We start from the raw sequence: 20550 nt of genomic DNA on the forward strand, positions 1-20550 counted from the left end.
AAACCCCCACCCCGCCTCGCCCGCGTGTGTTCCCGTCCGAAACAGTTGTCGCCGCTCCAAAGCGTCAGTGCCGCATTCATGCTCAGCTAGAGCGAACGCGACCTCTCACCGGCGTCGACATTGAAGACACCCTTCCGTCCCTCTGCCGCCCACCATTGCCTCACGCCCGCTATATAAAGTGCAGCCCCGACCATAGCCGCATTCATCCTCTTCCAGGCCCTTTCTCCTCTTCCGCACCACTCCCACCATGGCCTCCTTGCACGCCAAAGATCTCTGGGACGACCTGTAGGTAGAGTAGAATAAGGAGATTGCCGTCATTGCTGTCGGCTGGCAGGCCGGCAGGCAGCCGAAGGCCGATGAAAGAGAAATCAATGCAAGTTTGAAAAGTCAAGTCTTGAGCACAAGAAGTTTTCTCCATCGAGAATTAGCACTAGCATATATATATATATATATGAAGGGTATTCTAGAGATAGGTATTCCATGATGCAAAATATCTTTTTTTCTGTCTTGGTGAAAAGAGTAAAACCAATCTTTATCATAGGCTGTCGACTCTGACTTATTTCATTAAATAAAGACGACGGTCAGGGAGCTACTATGGATCATAGGGTGGAGAAAAGGAAATGGAAATCAAAAGAAATTGTGTGGCTAGGAGAAAGATGACATATCAAGTCTTGAGCGTACAAATATATTTTCATGATGAGTGAACTAATAATTGGAGTTTTATATTTTTATTTTTCCTTTTTGGGATCCTTCTCTCATTGTCTTGGTGGAAAGACTGGAAGCGAATTTGACTTTTCCGAAGGTTTTCTCCTTTGTTTTTTTACGGAAGCTGATGGTAAGGAAGAAACCCTATTGTTCACGGATTGTAGAATCTTGCCCCCATCGAAATCAGGTTTTGTATTTAACTGTGGATTATTACATTGAATGAGAAGTCAACAAAACTTTGAAAAGTCAAGTCTGGGGCTCCAGAAGTTTTCTCCACCGGAGAATTAATACTAGCATATAGATGAAGAACATTCTAGAGGTATGTGTTTGATGATGCAAATTTCCCTTCTCTTTCCATGTCTTGGTGGAAAAGTGTAGCAATTTTATCGTAACAAGTTGGCTTGAGTTTTTTCTCTATGGAAGTCGACTGTTGGAGCTGTTTAATGTTACTGGTGGTAAAGTCGTACTACCTTACATGAAAAATCAGGTAAGAATGAACCCAAAATCCTAAAAACTAAGCGACCAATAGAAAGATGACAAGTCAAGTCTCGAGGGCAAGAATAGAGATATTTCAGTGATTTCTCATGGGATTCAAGGGATGCTACTCCTACGTTGTCTGTCATGACATGGATTATATGTCGTTTCCTTTTGTCTTTGATGGGCGGAGCAAAAATGGTATAGTGTCAACTGGTTCCTTTTGGTATATTAGTCTTGCATAGGTCTTCCACCATCTCTTATACCAAAGAAAAAGACTGTGACAAGTCAAGTCTCATGCGTAAGAATATTCTTTCACAAGCTAGCTTATAAAACTGTAGACTAATGGAGCGAATTCGATGAATGTTCCGCTTGTATTGGTTCTGATTTACATGTTTTTAGAAACACTGGCTACAACGTAGATAGTCACACTTACACCACCACACAACACCTCCTACTGGAGATTGGGTCGGAGTCACAGGGCTTAAAGATTGACGATGTTACCACATGTGCCTCGCTATAAACGGGGACATTTGCTCACTGAAATAATAACCCCGCATTAATGAGATGCCAAAACGTTGAGCCTGAGTTTTATTCCGGGTGGTCTGAGGGCACCACCACGTTTTTAGCCATCGGCTGGTTCTCAATTTTAATGGGTGTTTGATGATGTGTTTATTTTTCTTGGGTTGTTTGAAGCACTTGAGCAACATCTTGTGAGGTATGATAACGACAAGTTATCGATTCCCACGGTGATTTATAGTTTGTTCTATTGCTTTCTTTTATGAGTGTACGACATTACTCTCATCATCAAAATTTCCCATTGATTCTGCAAGCAGACAAACATATATTTTCCGAGCAATGTAACAATGTTAGAAATGTATTAGAATATGCATACTACTAATAATACAAAATGACCCAATAAATTTACAAATCCTAGGTTCGCGGCACTGCGATAATAGAGAATTGCATGTTCTAAAAAATCATCCAAGGAACTACATGAAGGAGCAATAAGTTCACAAAATTATGATTTTTGTTCTACTTCTTGCGTCAATGCTTGGGGTTTCTTGCGAAGGGTCATGGGTTCTCTGCTATTAATGCCCCCAAAAACTTGTTTTGTGAGACTCAATTTGATGATATGCATACATATTAAAACGTTACATGATAATACTAATCTTAGTATGGGTTTTGAGATTTTTAAATAAGTCTCGTGTTTCATACACCTTGCATTTTAAAACAATGACGTGAAGTATCATGCTTAGTGGTTACATAGGAAGTTAATTTTTTCCCACTTAAACCCTATAGCAGCCACGGTAATCCAGTATACCTTAGAGATACGTTCCCACTATCTTATTTATCTTGACATGCAGCCTATCCACATCATCAAATAGGTCCACCATGTAAAAATAATTTCCAACTAACTATTCACGCGTGTGCTCCCATTAGATGTTTGAGCATAATTGGTTTGGTGTCAAAAATTGGCATGCTACTATTTGGTTGGTTACCGAGTTGTCTTTCCTATCTCGCACAAAGTTGTCAATAGTTCGCAAGTATTGGTATTGCCAATATTTGGCAATGCCAACATTAGGCTAGCCAAATATTGGCAGCAAGTCAATCATGCTCTTTATGAGCATGCAACCTGCCACAAATAATCATTAATTATTTTCTTCATGCACTCTCAAGAAGCTACGTTATTATAAGTTTCTTTTGCTATATGTATGTCTCAAAGTCATCTGATCCACTCCAGATGTCTAGCTCGATGCCCTATCCAACCATTTGATTAGACTTCATGTGTTGTTATTGGGATCATTCGATTTCTAAAGGCCAAACAACTGTATTTTCTAGTTCTCATCCTCTTGCGCTTTATGTCCATGTCTCTTTTGCTCCCCACATGCCACATAATTGCACTAGATGCCTTCGTTCCTTCAAACCTCCAGTGTTCCAAGCAACCTTTTAACCCTAATTTGATTCCATTGCATATAGAGATGTAGCTCATCAAGTTTTTTAAATCTTTTTTAAGAATCCAATGCTCCATGCAACCTTTGAATCCATTTTTTTTCATTGCATACACTGAGGAAGCTAATCAGGCTTTTTTATGACGGAACTAAACTTCATCTAATGGGAAAGCATTGGTGCATGGTTTCGCACTAGACAAGACAACCAAAAATAATTGGAGCTACCTGGGTATATTGTAGAAAATGGCTGGAGTACATTGCACATGGTTGATCCGGTGAGAAGCATGATTTAATCAACAGTGCGCATGATGATTTAGAGAAATCATACCTATTTTTTGGCCATTTCATCAAATTTTCTTTTGATGCTTACTCGAAACAATATTTCTTTCAAATAAAATTCTTAATCATCAACTTATACCATGAATCATAAACTTTCTCTTATTTTTAAATGTCAAATTATTTCTTAAGAGTTCTCACAACAAAGCATGGGGTATCATCTTGTTAGCAAAAGCGATTAGAGGCATCTAACTTGTTTTGCAGGGTAAGCATGTGATGTGGCATATCATTCATGATTCAGTATGTTTATAAGAGATGCACCTCCCCCATTTCTTCTATCTTCATTTTCTTCCTTATTTAGCTCACTCTTCCATGGCCGCTCCTCAAGCTCCAAGCTTTTCCTGCCGTCCACCAATCTGAGCTAAGTCCTACGGCCAATGGCTCCAAAACTAGTGAAGGGTCACTGCGGTGGTAACGCGAGCAGCGCCTCAGGCAAGGGCGACAACGGCAACGGGAGCAGATCTTCTGGCAAGGGTGGAGTCGGCGGCAAGGGAAGGCCACCGCCCCTTCAGGAATGAAGGGAAAGCGGGTGCCTTCAAGTCCACCACGCAACTGAACACACTCTCCAATTCAGGGTATCTACCGCCGTGCGAGCATGCAACATGGCCGATGATTGACAACGCCGCCTTTGCGGAGATCTCGTCGGTAGTGCGCAACGGTGGGCGTGTCCTCTTCACCCCCTTCATCGTCAGAGATTTGTCTCCTTGGTTCACGAATTTTTTCACAGTCTGGTCTATTTTATCAGCTTTGAAAGCACCATCTGACACCCAATGGAGTCCTGCACATCGCATGCTCATCACCTTGTGCTAGTGCTTTCTGGGAATCCAACCTCATTTTGGCCTCTGGAGGCACTAATTCTAAGATAAGATGCTTACCAACAAGAATGAGACCTGCGAGTGCGGCGGAACCGGCATATCTAGCTAAAGCCTGGTGCCGGGTTCAAGTGCTCCTTGCCCGACTCCATCAAGAAGTGGCAAGAAGGGTGGTTTTATTGTCCGGATGTACCAGTTGGCATCCTAGCCCGGTCCGCCCTTGCGCCATATGTGTTAGAACCTCTGGTCAGACATCACTCCTAAAGTTTGACATACTACCGGGGTGATATTAAGGACATGATGAGCCTTCCCAAGGAGGCGAGGCGCCCCTTTTTGACGCTGGGATAATTCTTTGTGAGAGCATCCAATATTTGCGTATACGGACGAGGGCGTCTACACTCAAACTTTGACCGATTTCTTTGCGGGGAGATCACTCCAGGGAACACGTACTCTCCTCAATTATGAACAGGAAAACCAAAGCTTCCCAAAGGAAGCTCGATTTCTGGCCTTCAAGGCAGACCGGCATTCAAGGCTGATCGTCCATCAAATAATGTACTACCTCCGTCCTGGTTTATTTGTCCCGTTAGTATTTTGTGTCAAATTTTGACCATAGATTTAACTAAGAAAATAATAATGCATGTCACAAAGAATTATATTGTTGTATTCGTATTTGAACATAGTTTCCATTGATATTATTTTTTATTACATGCATTAACATTTTATTAGTTAAATCTAATATTAAAATTTAGCATAAAATGCGAAGGGGACCAATAAATCAGGACAGAAGTAGTAAGTACTAGTTCGCCTTCATTTTTTTTCCATTCGAGTCCTTCCAAGGACCTCAATTTTTGACTCCCCGGTGCCACAGCTTGAGGACCCCTTGATGCCGCATATGCAGTTCATCATTGCTTCGGATACGACAGCCAAAGGCGATCCAAAGCTATAGGGGAGCCATGTCGGTGATGGTGGCAACGGCGTCGATGATGAGGAGGAGAGTGATCCAGCCGCCGTCCTGGAGGACTATGACGGCATTGACGAAGACTGCCCGGACAGGTGGAAGAGGGGTCGCGGCGGGGAATCGTCCGGCTCCTGATCCACCCCGCTCCGAATCCAATGGCAGCAAGGGCCGCCATTGACTCCAATCTTGCATTCTGACTGAATTTGTGATTCTCTCCCGCCACAATCTGAATTTCAGTTAGTTATAAAACGGGCAACAAATAACTGAATAACCCCTGCCTGAAAAACAAGTACGTAACTGGATTACTTCATCTCAAATAACGATGCCTAGAGCCCTTGACATCCTTGCTTCCTTTTCAAACAAATGTACTCTAGTTGTTACAGTGTATGATATGCAATGCATCCTGCACTAATACCCAAGCATCTATTCCACGCAAGGTTTTTGCCGTGAGGTTTAGCCACTTGTGTGAAAAAGACCTATGGTGAATTATGCATGTGACACGTGCTATTAGTTTGGTACCTGGTGGTGTAGAACTGCTTTGTGGATTCAGGGTTTTGTTTCAAATTTTTTGAACTGGTGTGGCGTTCTGTTTGGTTGGTTTAGCAATTTTTTTCATTCAATGTGGGGCAGGGTGGTGTGCTTATTTTTCTTGTTTGCTTCTATGTTTTGCCACTTGGTTGAAAATGACATTACATTTAACCGGTTCATGGCACATGTAATAACTTGGGATGTGGCCGTGTGCAAACCCGTGGTGACTCTAAGTTTGTATTCAAATTTTTTTGGACGTGTGTGCGTACTTGTTTGGTTCCTCTAGCGTTTTATGTGGTGTGTGGGCCAGCAACGATGTGTGAATTCATAGCACAGGAGTTTATCTGCCGAACGGTGTTTCTTGAGTTTCCATTGGGCTAATCGGCGTCGTTTGTCTCGGCGCTGTCGTCCTATTTTCAGGGACAGCGGTGCTGGTTCTGCCGTTGTTTTTTTTTTTCTAGTAAAAGAGCTTTATTGCTAACTAATCAGGCATACAATCATGATACAACGTATCCGTTAGGAATACTGGAATGCAATTAAGCCATAAGCATCTCCTCCTAACATTTGTCGCCTGCTTCGCACATAAGTGGGCCGCCTCATTAGCGTCTCTTCGTACGAAAATTAGCCTAAAACTCTCAAATTGTGCACTCAGTTCTTTGATCTCGTGAAGAACTCCAACGATCTCAGCACGATCAAAATCTTCTGTCTCCCACAGCTTTATGATTGCTTGAGCGTCGCTCTCGACGACAACTCTACGGAAGCCTCTCTCCAGGGCCACTTGCACCCCATCCCGAATCGCCTCAGCTTCCATTGCCATCGAGCTTGCTGCAACTCATACCAAAGGGCCTGTGCACGTAGGAGATTGCCAAAACTATCACGGATCACCAGCCCGGAAGACCCTTGATTGGTATTCTCATCAAAGGAGGCATCAACATTCACCTTGATCACTCCATTTTCATGTGGTGACCATTTAGCTTTCACCTTCGGCGCCATAACTAAGTTTTCTTTTCCTGCCATAACCAAATCCATCACTGTATCAGTAACCCATTTGACAGATTGCGCTATGGTACGTCCAGCCTCCCCATGTCTTCTTTTATTTCGCTCAGTCCATATTGCCCACGCACCACAACAAATAACGCAAGCATCTGCTTGAGAAACCTTGGTTCCATCAACAAGATCAAGTGTCCACGACTGCGGGTGAAGTTTGGGAATTTTAATGCCAGTTAGAATTTTAATCTCGTCCCAAAAACTCCGAGCCCAAGTACAATGAAAAATTGCATGCATCGAAGTTTCCGGCTGCCCACAACTTTCACAGAAGTCAATTTCCTCCACATGTCTTCGCTTCAGCACCGCGCGGCACGGAATGAAATCATGACAAATACGCCACCAGAAATTCCTAACCTTTGGAGGAACTTGAAGTCGCCACATTTTCTTCCATGCATTTGCTTGACTGCTACTGAACCCGGCTGGACTCTTTGATGGCATTTAGCTACTAGCTCTCTGTATGCTGATCTTACTGTGAAATTCCCATGCTTTTCAAAGTGCCACGCCCATGAGTCCTCGGTGAAGCGACCGAGGGGGATCCTGCAGATTGCATTCACATCAGGTTCAACAAAATGCAATTTTATCATATTGATATCCCATTCCCCAGTGTCTTCATCTATCAGATCTTGTACTGTGTTCACGGTTGCACCTGGGAGCTTCACAATAGGTTTGAAACCATAATTAGATGGAATCCATGGATCATCCCAAGGCCGAATAGAAGAGCCATCTCCAACCCTCTTCACTAACCCCAGTTTTAGTACCTCTCTGCCATGGAGTATTGCCCTCCAAATGTGTGATGACCCTCTCTTGTTCTTGGCTAACATAAAGTCATGATCATGAAAATACTTGCCTTTAAGAACTCTAGCACACAACGATTTTGGTGTGGTAATCAACCTCCAGCCCTGTTTTGCAAGCATAGCTTGATTAAACATTTCAAAATCCCTAAAGCCCATGCCTCCATCTCCTTTTCGTATAGCTATATCTCTCCATTTTTTCCAATGAAGCTTCCTTCGGCTTTCATCTCCACCCCAGAAGAATCGAGCCACTATAACAGTCAACTTTTTACATAGTTTTTTGGACAACCTGAAACAACTCATGGAATATGTGGGAATTGCCTGACAAACCGCTTTGATCAAAACTTCCCTTGTTGCGGTGCTCAGAAGTTTGGGAACATACCCATTTACTAGTTTACGGATACTGGTGGCAATGTGTTCGAATTGAACATCGGAAGAGCGACCAATGGCCGTTGGCAGCCCCAAATACTTCTCAACAAGAGCTTCCGTCTCAATCTCAGTTTGCTCACGGACCACCGCTTTCATCTCGTCGGAACAATTGGCACTGAAAAATATGGCAGACTTCGCTCGGTTCACCATTTGGCCTGAAGCTTCTCGATAGACGTTTAGAGTGTTATGCAATCTGGTAGCTGCCTCAGAAGATGCCTGTGTAAACACCAGACAATCATCTGCAAACAACAAGTGGGACACCCATGGAGCATGTATTCCAACTCTAACACCTCGGGATAGCTGGTCTGGGCCACGGAATTTCAACAAACTACTCAACCCTTCCGCACATATGAGAAATAGATACGGTGAGATGGGATCGCCCTGCCTGATGCCTTTGGTAGGTCTGAAAGATTCTGAGAATTGCCCATTAACTCGAATTGAAAAAGACACAGTCTGAACGCATACCATTACCCGGTCGATCAACTCAGCAGCAAACCCAAGTTTCTCCACAATCGCACGCAAGTATGTCCATTCCACCCTATCGTACGCCTTAGCCATATCAAGCTTCACTGCCATATCTCCAGACTTGCCCTTCTTTTTCTTAAGATAATGAATGCACTCATATGCCGTTAGGACGTTGTCCGAAATCAGCCGGCCCGGGACAAATGCTGACTGCTCTTCTGCAATGATATCATCCAGTACTGGTCTCAATCGTAGAGCAAGGACTTTTGAAGCTAGCTTATAGAGCACATTACACAAGGAGATCGGTCTGTACTGTGTTAAATCTTGCGGATTTTTGATTTTAGAAATAAGAACCAACACAGTACTGTTCACAATCTCCGGCATTTCTCCTCCCTCAAGGAAAGTTTGCCGTTGTTTGCTTTGCCGCTTCTACATTTGGTTTGTTTTTTATCAACCAACTGTCTGTCGGGCAGCAGGGATTGGCTGTTTTGCTTTTGCCGTTGATGTGTGCATGCAAGGCGCAGTTTTTGAGGGATGTCATGACCACATGCATGTATCTTCTAGGATTCTCTCCGGCCGCTTAAGCTAGGCGATTTCATTTTCTTTTCTTTTTTTAATGCGTGCATGGGTTGGTAATTGTTGGTATCGACACATCATGGTATTACGTGTGTGCTTTACCAAGTTCCCGCTTAATCTGTAGTTTCTCGATCACTGCATGTGTTTGCTTTTTAGACTAATCATGCGTGTATAAATAGGAGTAAGCTTTGTTCCCGTTTACGACCAAGTAAGACAACCTCGCACACGGCTCTCCTTTCCTCTTCCTCCTCTCTCCTGTTTCTTTCCCAACGTACACCGGCCAAACCATCCGTCGACAACTTCATCGAAGCCAAGGAGGTGAGCCAGAGAAACAACCCCGTCGAGGGGGACCCGGACTTGCTCTCATGGTTCATGGCGGTCATGGGCGAGGATGATGGACGCAGCAAGCTCCCCGCCGTGTTCCCCATGCCGGAGGCAAAGTGCCGGTTCCCGCGGGATGTGGTTGTCAGCTTCATTCTGGTCGTTGAGTATACGACAACCTTGGCCCTGACATGGTTCTTCTGGATCCTCACGGCGAACCAGTGGCGCGAGTAGCATGTCCACTACGACGTCTCGCGTTCGCCGAATGGCAACGTGTAAAGTATGCAGTACCTGCACGCCGCTATCATTGAGGCGATGTGCCTGTGCCCGTCGGTTACCTTCAACGGGAGGGTCGCCTATTATTCGGCGTACAAGCGGATGGAGAATATCGGCCCGGAGCACTCGCTCGGTAACGGCGGCAAGTTTGTGGCGCGGTACCCGGTGTGCCACGCAAGGCCGCGTGCATGCTTCGGGAAGGAGATGGCCTACGTGCAGACGAAGACGGTCGTAAACTCACAGCAGCCGTTATCCGGAAGTTCAGGTTGAACGCGGTGGCGCTATTTGTTTGTTAATATGTATACAAGAACTAAACATCTTCACATCAGTTAATGATCAGCTAGAAACGGTTCGTTTTAGCAGACAAAAATTGAAGAAGATGCTTAATATTCCACCCGTTAATGATCAGCTAAAAACAGAAGGTTTTAGCAGAAAAAGTGAAGAAGATAGTTAAGGTGCAAGGGACTGCTTGCTCCCAGAGGCGGTTTCACTATTTTCAGATTAGATAAGCCAAGGTTGTTTCTAGATCATAGTAGGCGAAATACTATTGTGGATTTAGATACATTTTTTAGATGTGGATTGGAGGTTGGTGTGATACTCATGTCTTCTCTGATTGGGATGCAAGTTCAAGTGGAGTCATCTTTTATATCTTTTTATGTTCATTTCGTGTGCATGGTGAAGACATTTTATTGTATTTCAGAACACACCTTTTTGTGAAATAAGACACTGTGTGAAGCCAGAGGCGATACATACGAGTCATAATGCAGGTTTTGGTTTCCAGATTGCCACATGTTCTTTGAAATTCCATAGTAAATTTGAAAATTATACTCTAAATTAAATCGGTTTGGAGATTTGACTGTTATGAAATGGTATGCAAAAAGTATATTAGATGCTATTTTTTATATGCAGTAGTGCTTATTCGGGCATGGGCACCTCCTCAATATCCACCTCTCCATTTGCTGCATCGTTCAAAAGATGTCCTCCTCCCCTTTTGATATGATCTTTTTTTTGAGTTGTTTTTGCTACAGGGATAGTGCCCTTTTTGTACAAGAACTGATGGTTAGTGCTCACTGATCCACAATCTTATGATCTGCAATTTCTTCATGAAGCTCAAAGGTCCCATGTCTTCATTTTCAACATGGATCAACGAGTACCACCCAGTAAAATTTTCTGTTCTCTACATATTCCTTGTTTTTGCCTTTGCTACTTTTATGACTTCAGATCTTATGATTGTTCTGTATTTTGTTTGTCTTATTGACAATGAGTTTTCCTTGGAAAATTCCTTCTGTTTTGCAATGTTTTATTGTCAAATTTTTATTTAAATATTTTGAATGTACACGGTATTATTATTAATGCTCATGCTTTAAAAGATATACAACTAGCGAAGTTTTTATTTTCAGAAATTTGCTTCTAACTGAAATGAACAGCATAAGTGAACAGTTTGGCAGATTATAGTGGCCAAGATTGTTTTGCACGATTTCAGTGGCAAATTTTAGAAATTTGCAGATTTTCTTGACAAAAAATTTACCCATTTGAATTGTTTAGTCCAAGGAGCATGGCACCATGGTCAGGCGCAGCATTAGCAGGTGCGATGCCATACATCTAACCAACCCCTTCTGAATCGTCTAAGACATAAACAAAGACACTACATCAATAGAGAAATATCTCTATATATACAATATAGAATAACATAAACTATCATCTATAAGCAGACACTACTACCACGTTAGGAAAAAAAAGATGTTTCTCAAGGGCAATGTATCAATACATAAGTATTGGTGGGGCGCGGCGTGCCGCTGCGCGGGTATGGCTAGTACCATACAAAGATTGTTGTACACTCCGGAGTCTGAAGATTGCTCCAACTGGGTGTATGGTCCTGATAATTCCTGAGCGGCCTCCTTCGAGGACAACCACTTTCCGCGGCACGTTGTTTACACAATCGTTTCTGAAGCATTCTAATGATTAACACTGCCATGCTTCCACCTTTTTGGTAAAATTTATATATGTTTTTGTTGGCCGCCTCCTTTGCTCTCTCACTGCTTTAGTAGATTCAGTATGCGCCGCGGCTGCTCGACGAAATGGACACACAGGCCAACAAGAACAAGGGAAAAACAGGGCAACAAGACTTGGGTGTGTTCTAGGCATCAAATGCCCTTCTTTCTTTCACTGAACCGGCAACACACACCTTCTCTTCTCATTTGATGTACACACTCGGTGCACCCACTAAGTGAATTGATGACAGAAAACACATTTGCACACTCAACTGTTTATACTCCAACAAGGTTTACTCTACCAGTTTCAGCTCTGTAAACATGAAGGTCGTCAATATTCAGAAGAGAGCAAGATAGAAGTCACATCAGAGAGCCAATACAACGCCGCACCCATGGAAAAATTAGTCGAAACGCCAACTCGTCAGGACGGAAGAGAAATGTTAATTAACCATGAAACAGGTAGGATGCCAAAATATCAGGGGTTAAAACAGAGCAAAAACTGGTCAGAAATGACACCAAGGGCAGGCATGTAAAATGTCCAGCGGTCCAACACAGATGATCATAGAACCACACACATCATGCAAACAGAACTCAACTGACAACATTGACGTACTTATAAAAAATATAATATCACAGACAATATACCTAGAAATTATTTCTTGACTCCTTGTGAATATAAGAACATCAAACAAGTCCAGAACACCATCTCATATACTCCCTCCGTTCCAAAATAAGTGTCTCAACTTTGTACTAACTTTAGTACAAAGTTGAGACACTTATTTTGGAACGGAGGGAGTACATAACTCTATCTGCTAGGATGAAGACATATTATCTCTTCTTTAGGCCATTAGGTAACATCATTGGATGAACCAACGATGGCGAGATCTGCCTTAACAAGGCATCTGGATCCCACAACATAGCCTGCCGACGGGTCCTTGAGTTTCTTGAGCCCAGTGAAGTTAGGCCATCCCCAACTATGTCCACATACCCAGAGACCTGCGATCACCATAAAAGTAAGATCAACTGTAATCATGAGGTTACATACTCTAGCTGCTTGAATAAGGAGAGCTGAACCTGAAGTTCTAGTCCAGTATTTCCCATTCTTTTGGTTCAAGATGGAGAGTGTCATTTCAACCACCTTCCCAGACTCTGAAGGTACCTCATCCGAGGTATCCACGAATAAGTACAAGCTGAGGCAATCAGTGCTGTACTTGTCACCACGCGGATACATGCCGATATACCTATTGGCAAGAATGGGAAGTGACACTTAAAATATAATTTGCTGCTTGGGAAAATGTATATCAAGAATGTGATTGGTTACTGAAATCAGAAACTTCGGACACAACTTGGTGGCATTACAATTGTACAAAAAATCTAAGCAAAGCATGACTGCAGTACAAGATATTACAATGTTACGTGAAAACAATCTGAGAAAATAATCGATAGTATCTGACAGATACAAGAACCGTTTGTACCAAATATATACTCCCTCTGGCCCAAAATAAGTGTCACAACTTTAGTACAACTTTGTACGTACTAAAGTTAGTAGAAAGTTGAGACACTTTTTTTGGGATGGAGGGAGTACATGATAAGGAAATTACTAGATTTATTTCGTCCTAAACAACATAGATTTTTTTAGTACTACATTGTTTCTAATTTGTTCCTGAATTTTCCGTACACCATGCAAAACCCCCTTTGTATTGAAATTGGAATGTGCTACCATATCTGTAAATATCTTGGTTGCATGCTTAGAGAACAAGCTCAAATATCCAGTTGGAATATCTGAAGGACTGGTAAAATAAAATGTTGTATAACACATGCATATTATTTATATAAATCATTTGTCATGTAACTACCCAGATGTATACCATTTATGTCCGCCAACTTCAAATGTAGGAGAACGGACGAAGTGCTTCAAGTCCAATTCAAGGAAATTGTTCATGGTCCAAGTGTATGTCCCTTTAATGAACCCCTTCTTCTGGACAAATAGATTCTGAACTGTGGTAGCCTTCTTCTGAACCACAACAGCTTTCTTTTCAGGAGAAGAGACATCAATTTTTAATATCTTCACACCAAAGACACAGCTATCATCAACTAGAAAAGCAGATGATTTCAGTAGCTCTTGAAGAGGAATCAAGCAATGCTGCTCCGAGTAGGCATTCTTGAAATCAAAATTGTAGCTAGCTGCATTTAGGTAAAGGTTAGAACTTAAGAGATTAGAGAACGAAGGAGTTGTAGCTTGCTGTGTTATAGGTAAAAGTTAGAAAATTAGAGAAAGAAAAACTTGTGTAAAATGAAAATATCCCAAATGACATATATATAATCAATTTTTCAGTGAAAAAAAAGAGCATATAGTCAGCCTTCACCCTAGTTATCAGATCAAAGTAGTTAAATCCATAGAAAAAATCAAAGTGAAAGAGTACATGAACGTTGTTAGAATTAGAAGAGTCTAAGTGTGACACACAGTACAGAAGGTCGACGGACAAACTTAATTGCGAAGAAAATATCAAGCAACTTGTTCATGGGAAAAGTAATTGGATGGATGTAGTTGAAAAAACACGTTCACGAGTACCTTTGCATCCACAATACTTTTCTTTTGAATGGTTGAATATTGACAACTCGAACACTGCATGCACAATGTGACCTAGCTCCAAGCATGCGTGGGCTATCTTAAGAGAAAGAGCCACGTATGGATTTCCCTTAACATCTTGCTTGTGCTTTGGAGTCACTTGCAGGAGCCTGGGATGGGGATTGAAGGAAACCAAGTAAGTCTACAAGTCATAACTGAATCAAGCCTAATATTTTCACTTCATGCATTTTATATATCCAGCTTCATTATCTGGCTGTTTTATGGGTTTGTGAGGGAAGGGGAGCCTTGGCGCAGTGGTAAAGCTGCTGCCTTGTGACCATGAGGTCATGGGTTCAAGTCCTGGAAACAGCCTCTTAAAGAAATGTAGGGAAAGGCTGCGTACTATAGACCCAAAGTGGTCGGACCCTTCCCTGGACCCTGCGCAAGCGGGAGCTACATGCACCAGGTTGCCCTTTATGGGTTTGTGAGATTGTGAATTTGTGGTTACTATGTCAACCTGACCAAAACATGATTTCTGGGCAATCAACACCCTAAATTACCAGGTATTTTTGGTAACAGACAGTTGCTTTATCCACTAGAAAAAAACAGATGATATTTATACATCTAATACATTGATTAAAGTTGCTACTGTGATTATGACGCGTACCACTTGTATCCAGAGCAGTCAAAAGCAGCAGAGAACGCTGAGGTAGCCTTCATCTCAAGTAGCGCTGAGAAGTCATGGACCTTCCATTTGAAATGTGGAACATGGGTCTTTCCTAAGCTTGCAGGAGCTGAAGTTTCGACAGAAGGAGGCAAAACAACTCAAAATTATGTTCATCCTTGGGAAAATGGAAGGTTGCAGAATAGTTCTCAAGTTATGTTGAGTTTATATGAACGAAAATCTTGCATACAGTGATTTGTGACAAGCAACCACTAATACAATGCAGTACTGTAGTAGTTATCATGTCACCAGGCAGGGATACAAAGGACAGAGCATGCGCTAGCTTTTTATTATTATTATTGTTTTTAATACAAGAGGGCCACTTTTCCATGTATAAGTAGCAGTAGTATCTACTATTGGTTCTGATGAATAAGCATTAGGACCAGCAATGTGATGCATTCAGAGGGATTCAGTTCATCAACATCCATGATGCTGAGGGCAAGAGCTTTCTCAATTTAAAGTTATTTGTAACCTGACTTTGGAGCTACACATGCTGTCTGAAGTTGAATTGGGCGGACAAACATACCTGTGCTCCCGGAGTTGCCCATATATAGCTCTGCCCCTTCCTCTTCTTTCCTCTTGGTCTGCAAGTGAAATTAATCATGGCGCCTTTAGCAAGGGCATAGTGGATAAGATGTCTGATATTGGTAAAGATACCTATATCTTATCAAAACAGTAACCAGACAGCAGGCATACAAAAACCAATTTATGCATATTATTATTGCCACGACGTGGAATTATGACGTACGGTTTGCGAGAATGTTAAACCCTAAATCGGAGAGATCAAAGGGTCTAAGGGAACACGCCACAAGTCGGGAGATTAGAAAGAAGGGACCCCGGTTCTTTCTCAAACGATGGCCAAGAAATCCAATACCAAGTCGCGTTAGCCTTCGTCGTCGGAACCTTCTAATCTAATCTAGAACGCGAAAACATAACGAGGAGGGAGGAGAAAGACCTGGATTTGGGCGCAGATTGCACAAGGCTGACTTCCTCGGACGGCGTTTGTTGGAGTGACGGGGGGTTTATGCTTTTATGGAGGCTGCCTATCCTAACCAAAACTCGTGGGTCGCGGCAAGTGATTTCTGGTAACCGGAAGATTCCGCGATTTTAGGAAACGGGTATACTACAACGCTAACCAATCAATTACTACTATATATACTGTTTTTTTTTGCATGGTAATATGTATCTCGTTCATATAAAAAAGATTAACGTACAAATCATATAAAGACCGACATGACAAAACTGAAAAGATAGCAGAACATCTCCGAGCTTGACACCAACGCCGTCACCTGCCTCTGGCACCACCACAACAGCCACCGAAAAAAAAGAATGACAGATCACCTTCTCATCCGAGCTCGACGCGGCTCCATCGCTGATATGCAGCTTTGCGAAACTTCAAGGTGGCTCGCAAAAGGAGAAATCATTACCGTTGAACGAATCAGACAGGAGCAACACCCCGGACACACCATCGAACTCCAGATCTTGCACTCCCACATGATAAAGACGTTGGCGGAGGAAACCATACATGCCATCCATGAACCACGAGCCCAGCACACGTTTCGTCTTCCAGATGTCGTGCAGACCACAATCTGCATCCGCTCCTCAACTACCTCTCAAGCTCTGCGCCGACGTTGGAGCAAACGTCATCGCAATGGCGGAGCCCGAGTACACATGTCCACCGCGAGGATGCTGCCACCGCCACGACATCCCCGCTTGAACAGACTGGCTCCCAGATCCTTCACTGACCATAGAGACGATCGCCTCGCCGGAGAAGAATACGGAGCTTCTTTATTCAACATCTTCGTCACCGTCGCCGAAGCCAAGACGTAGAACGATTCAAAACCCTATACTTCTTGGGCCCTAAAACCTAAAGCTAAAACGATCCACACGCGTAGGATCCGGTGAACCCCCTCACCACCGACGACCAAAAGGTCGCCGGCGGAGGAGAGCCGCCGGAAGACGATGTGGGAAGGAGCGGCTCCCCTGGTGGCGATGGCTAGGTTTCGCTATCAGGAGGAAATTACTATTTGACAACATATACTTTCCCTGTCATTCATGTTTCCGTATCCATTTGCGGGAAGGAAACTTTTTTTCTGAGAAATTTTGCAGGGAGGAACTAAAAAGCTCATAACCCTAATAGTATCACACGTGTGGCACGAACACATGGTAATTCCAAATGTTTTTTGTGGCAAGTATAGTGACGCGAGGATGACAACTTTAGTTGTCAAGCATGGCAATTTTCTTTTCGTATGCCAAGTTTCAATTTATTTCTTGGTTTGCTTTTTCTTTTCGGATGTCAACTTTAGTTGTAAAATAGTCAGGACCAGATTGCTTCATGTCACACATGTGACACTTATCGTTTGGGAAAGCTTAAAGGTTTGCTCTGTATCTTAAACGCCACCCTCAAGAATAATTATTCTTACTAACTCTGTTGAAATATGTATGGGCTTTAGGCCCATGAAAAAGTTTCAGGAAAAATCTCTAAGGGCCCATGTAGGTGTCATGACAAGGTGGTTGAGCTTTCTCAAAAAAAAGACAAGGTGGTTGAAAATTTGATCCCACCTCATTTTTGGTAAAACAATGTCTCACCTCATTTGTAGAGGAGAGTGGAGACTCATTTAGAAGAGCAACCCCAACGTGCCAATCCAACTTGTCTGCGTGTGTCTGTTTTGGTTGAAGCGGACACAATTTGCGGCCCAACGCGCCGAAGCAAACGGACAAGCGTCCGCTTTTTGTCCGCGCGTGGCCCATTTCAGGCCCACATTTGGGCCGGGTTTGCATCGGCGTAGGCATGCAATGGACGCGCGCGACGCCAGCTCTTGTCTTCCCCTTGGCCCGACAGTCGGTGGCGCATCCACCCCCATTTCCCTCTCTTCCCCAAAAAATCCCCTGCCCGCCCGCTCGCCATGGACGAAGCGCCCAACCACGACGCCGCCGCCGGCATCGCCTCGCGCCCGTGAAAAGGCGGTGGCGCCCAAGCTGAAGAAGGTGCTGACCGACACGCACCAGGCTGTTCAGTCGGCCTAGAGGCAAGGCCGGAGGGAGGTGGCACCCAGCAAGCTGGAAGTCGCCGCCGCACAACAAGAGGCCACCATCATGGAGAACAACCGCCTCGTCACTGCGTCCACTAAGCAGGCACTACTCTACCTAGGGTTTGACAACCACGGATAGCACGGACTCGTCGCTGTCGCCATGGCCGTGGCCAGCATGGGCTCGTCGGCTGTTCGTCCGCCACGGCCAGAGTCGCCGCGCACGTCCACCACGTTGCAGACGCCACCTCCAACTACTTCCCTGTGACCATCGCCCGCGCCTTCCTCTGCATCCAACGTCGTCGGCGTCTCCATCTAACTCATCGTCTGCCTTTGCCTGCGCCATTGTCCTCATCGTGCTCGTCGTCCGACTCCGCCCCGGTAAGCACACCTTCCTTCTCTCTGTTAATGGAAATTATAGTTGTTCTCATTATTGTACTTGTACGTTAGCAACATTTTGTTAGTGTAGTTAAAATTTGTTATATGATATACCATTGTATCTTTGTAATTAGACGTCTTAAATTTGATTGCTTGTGCTAGATGACTATGTACTGCATATGGATCAACATATAGTATCATATTTTATTATGATGCAGGTATTCAAAATGAGTGCCAGTGTTTTTGCGAAACGTGGATTAAGTTCCCTTTTCGCTTGAATTCTAGCACTCAATATGTCCAATTTCTAGCGAAGGTCATGCCAATTTTTTCCATAAATTTATTACTTTTATGGACGAGCAACTTAATTATATTTTCCGTCAGGTGGACAATACTCACTCTTAATCCACAAACTGAGATGAGAGTTGTTCTGAGAGAAGGACACCGACTATTGTCGGAGGGGGTCGTCCTTCTTCTTCTCTTCCTCTTAGACTTTGGTAAAGCAGGAGGAGAAGATGAAGGACGACCATCATCGGCAGTCATAAATACAGTGAGTGAGTGTACACCATATATACAACCACTTGTGAGATGAACCGACTGTTGTCGTAGGGGGTCGTTCCTCTTCCTCTTCTTCCTCAAAGACCTTGGTAAAGTAGGAGGAGAGGGGGAAGAATGACCATCACCGACGGTCAAAGTATCCAACATAAGAGCGAGAAATGTTCACCCGAAGGACAAATATGGAGTGCCGTCGTAACAGTTCTATATTCTTTTAGTGTCATAAATCCGCTTTCATAAAAATGTCTTTTATCTAAATGTCAACTTGTTTAATGCAATTTAGATGGAGAAACCGAGACGCCTCGTTAGGACTCCTATAGCCGTAGACGGAACTCCTACTATCGTACACATTGTCAGGTGGCTCAGTACATGGAGATCGTGCTCGTCTATGCTGAGAGCGGTCGAGCAGCCACCAAGAGCACTTATGCATACGTCGAAAGCGCTGCAGCATATGCCGAGAGCGCGAGAACAGCCGTTGAGAGCACTAGAGCAGCTGTCGAGACTGCACGAGCAGCCGCCGAGAGTGCACGAGCAGCCGACGAAGCTGCGAGAACCGCCCAAGCCGATATCACAAAGATGGTGGAAGGTGAGGAGAGCTCATGATGGAGCTGAACTTTACCTCTGAAAAACTAGTGCACTGCCTTTATGTGATCTATAAGATCGATGCGTGTGAACTTAATTTCTATGTTGCTATGATGGAGCTAAACTTTTGCTTCCCAAGTAGTATAGTGAACCACAACGTGGTCATTTGTATCGTCGATGCTTCTAAACGTATTTTCTATGATGCTATGAAGATTGGTATATGACTTTGCTTTATGTGATTGCATAATTATAAAATTGACTTGTTAGCCTGTTTATTTATCTTCATATGGAATTGGTATGTGTGTGCAACAGAAATAATCTAGGAATTTATGATTCATGAGAGAAATGCAATGAACAAGTGGACGGTTACAAGAACAACTGTTATAAAGGATACATGACTAAAAAAAAGCAGATGATCGTTACGCCAACTTCGTCCGCAGAGAGAAAATCAACTATGAAGTATGCAAGACCATGTGAACAAGTGGACGAGTAAAGAACTTGATTATCTTTATCAAGTTCATTGTCATTATGGTGTTGTTGTTATCATGAAGTCTAGTAGTATGCACGCAACATGTCTTAGGCTTCGATGAGAATGCTATGGGTACTAATGATGTTACATGAGTTATACCCTAATGTGTACATCTATTTGTATTGCATTTGGATTATTATTATGTTAAATGTAATGTGTATAATCGCATACGTTAGTTGCTATTACTGTTTATTGTCAGGTTTGTGTTGGCGGCTGAACATGTAGGGTTTCGTTTGGGAGCAAAAGTATTTTTGTAGTTTTTTTTAGGAATACTATGTTTTCTGGAAAAAAAAACCATGGTATTCAATACTTTGAAGTTGTGGCGGGTGCCTCAGATTGCCCACTACAACTAACAAATAAACTATAGTGGCGGGTGGCAAGACATGCCCGCCACTGCAGAGACTCTACTAGTGCGGACACCACTAATGTCATTATAGCAGTGACGGGAGGTTAATGACGGGCGCCCCTGAAAGCCTCGCCCGTCATTGCTGAGCTTTTCTCGCCCGCCGTTGGTAGGCATTTATGCAGT

At 43.3% G+C, this 20550-nt stretch overlaps 1 protein-coding gene and 1 non-coding gene across 2 annotated transcripts; both read right to left on the minus strand.

Moving 5' to 3' along the window:
* Nucleotides 1–10051: 10051 nt before the first annotated feature.
* LOC119343026 lies at nucleotides 10052–10152 on the minus strand. The gene has a single exon (XR_005165857.1). It is a non-coding gene; the product is annotated as a small nucleolar RNA snoR99 (small nucleolar RNA).
* Nucleotides 10153–12268: 2116 nt separating this feature from the next.
* LOC119343023 lies at nucleotides 12269–16010 on the minus strand. The gene is made up of 7 exons (XM_037614243.1): nucleotides 15907–16010; nucleotides 15478–15535; nucleotides 14895–15021; nucleotides 14231–14397; nucleotides 13527–13842; nucleotides 12733–12899; nucleotides 12269–12654 (listed from the first exon to the last, which is right to left on the minus strand). Exons 2-7 carry the CDS (start codon nucleotides 15497–15499, stop codon nucleotides 12506–12508), a joined length of 948 nt encoding a protein of 315 aa, XP_037470140.1. The 5' UTR covers nucleotides 15500–15535; nucleotides 15907–16010; the 3' UTR covers nucleotides 12269–12505.
* Nucleotides 16011–20550: the final 4540 nt, after the last annotated feature.

Source organism: Triticum dicoccoides, unplaced genomic scaffold, assembly GCF_002162155.2.
Source record: "Triticum dicoccoides isolate Atlit2015 ecotype Zavitan unplaced genomic scaffold, WEW_v2.0 scaffold112972, whole genome shotgun sequence".
NCBI lineage: Eukaryota > Viridiplantae > Streptophyta > Magnoliopsida > Poales > Poaceae > Triticum > Triticum dicoccoides.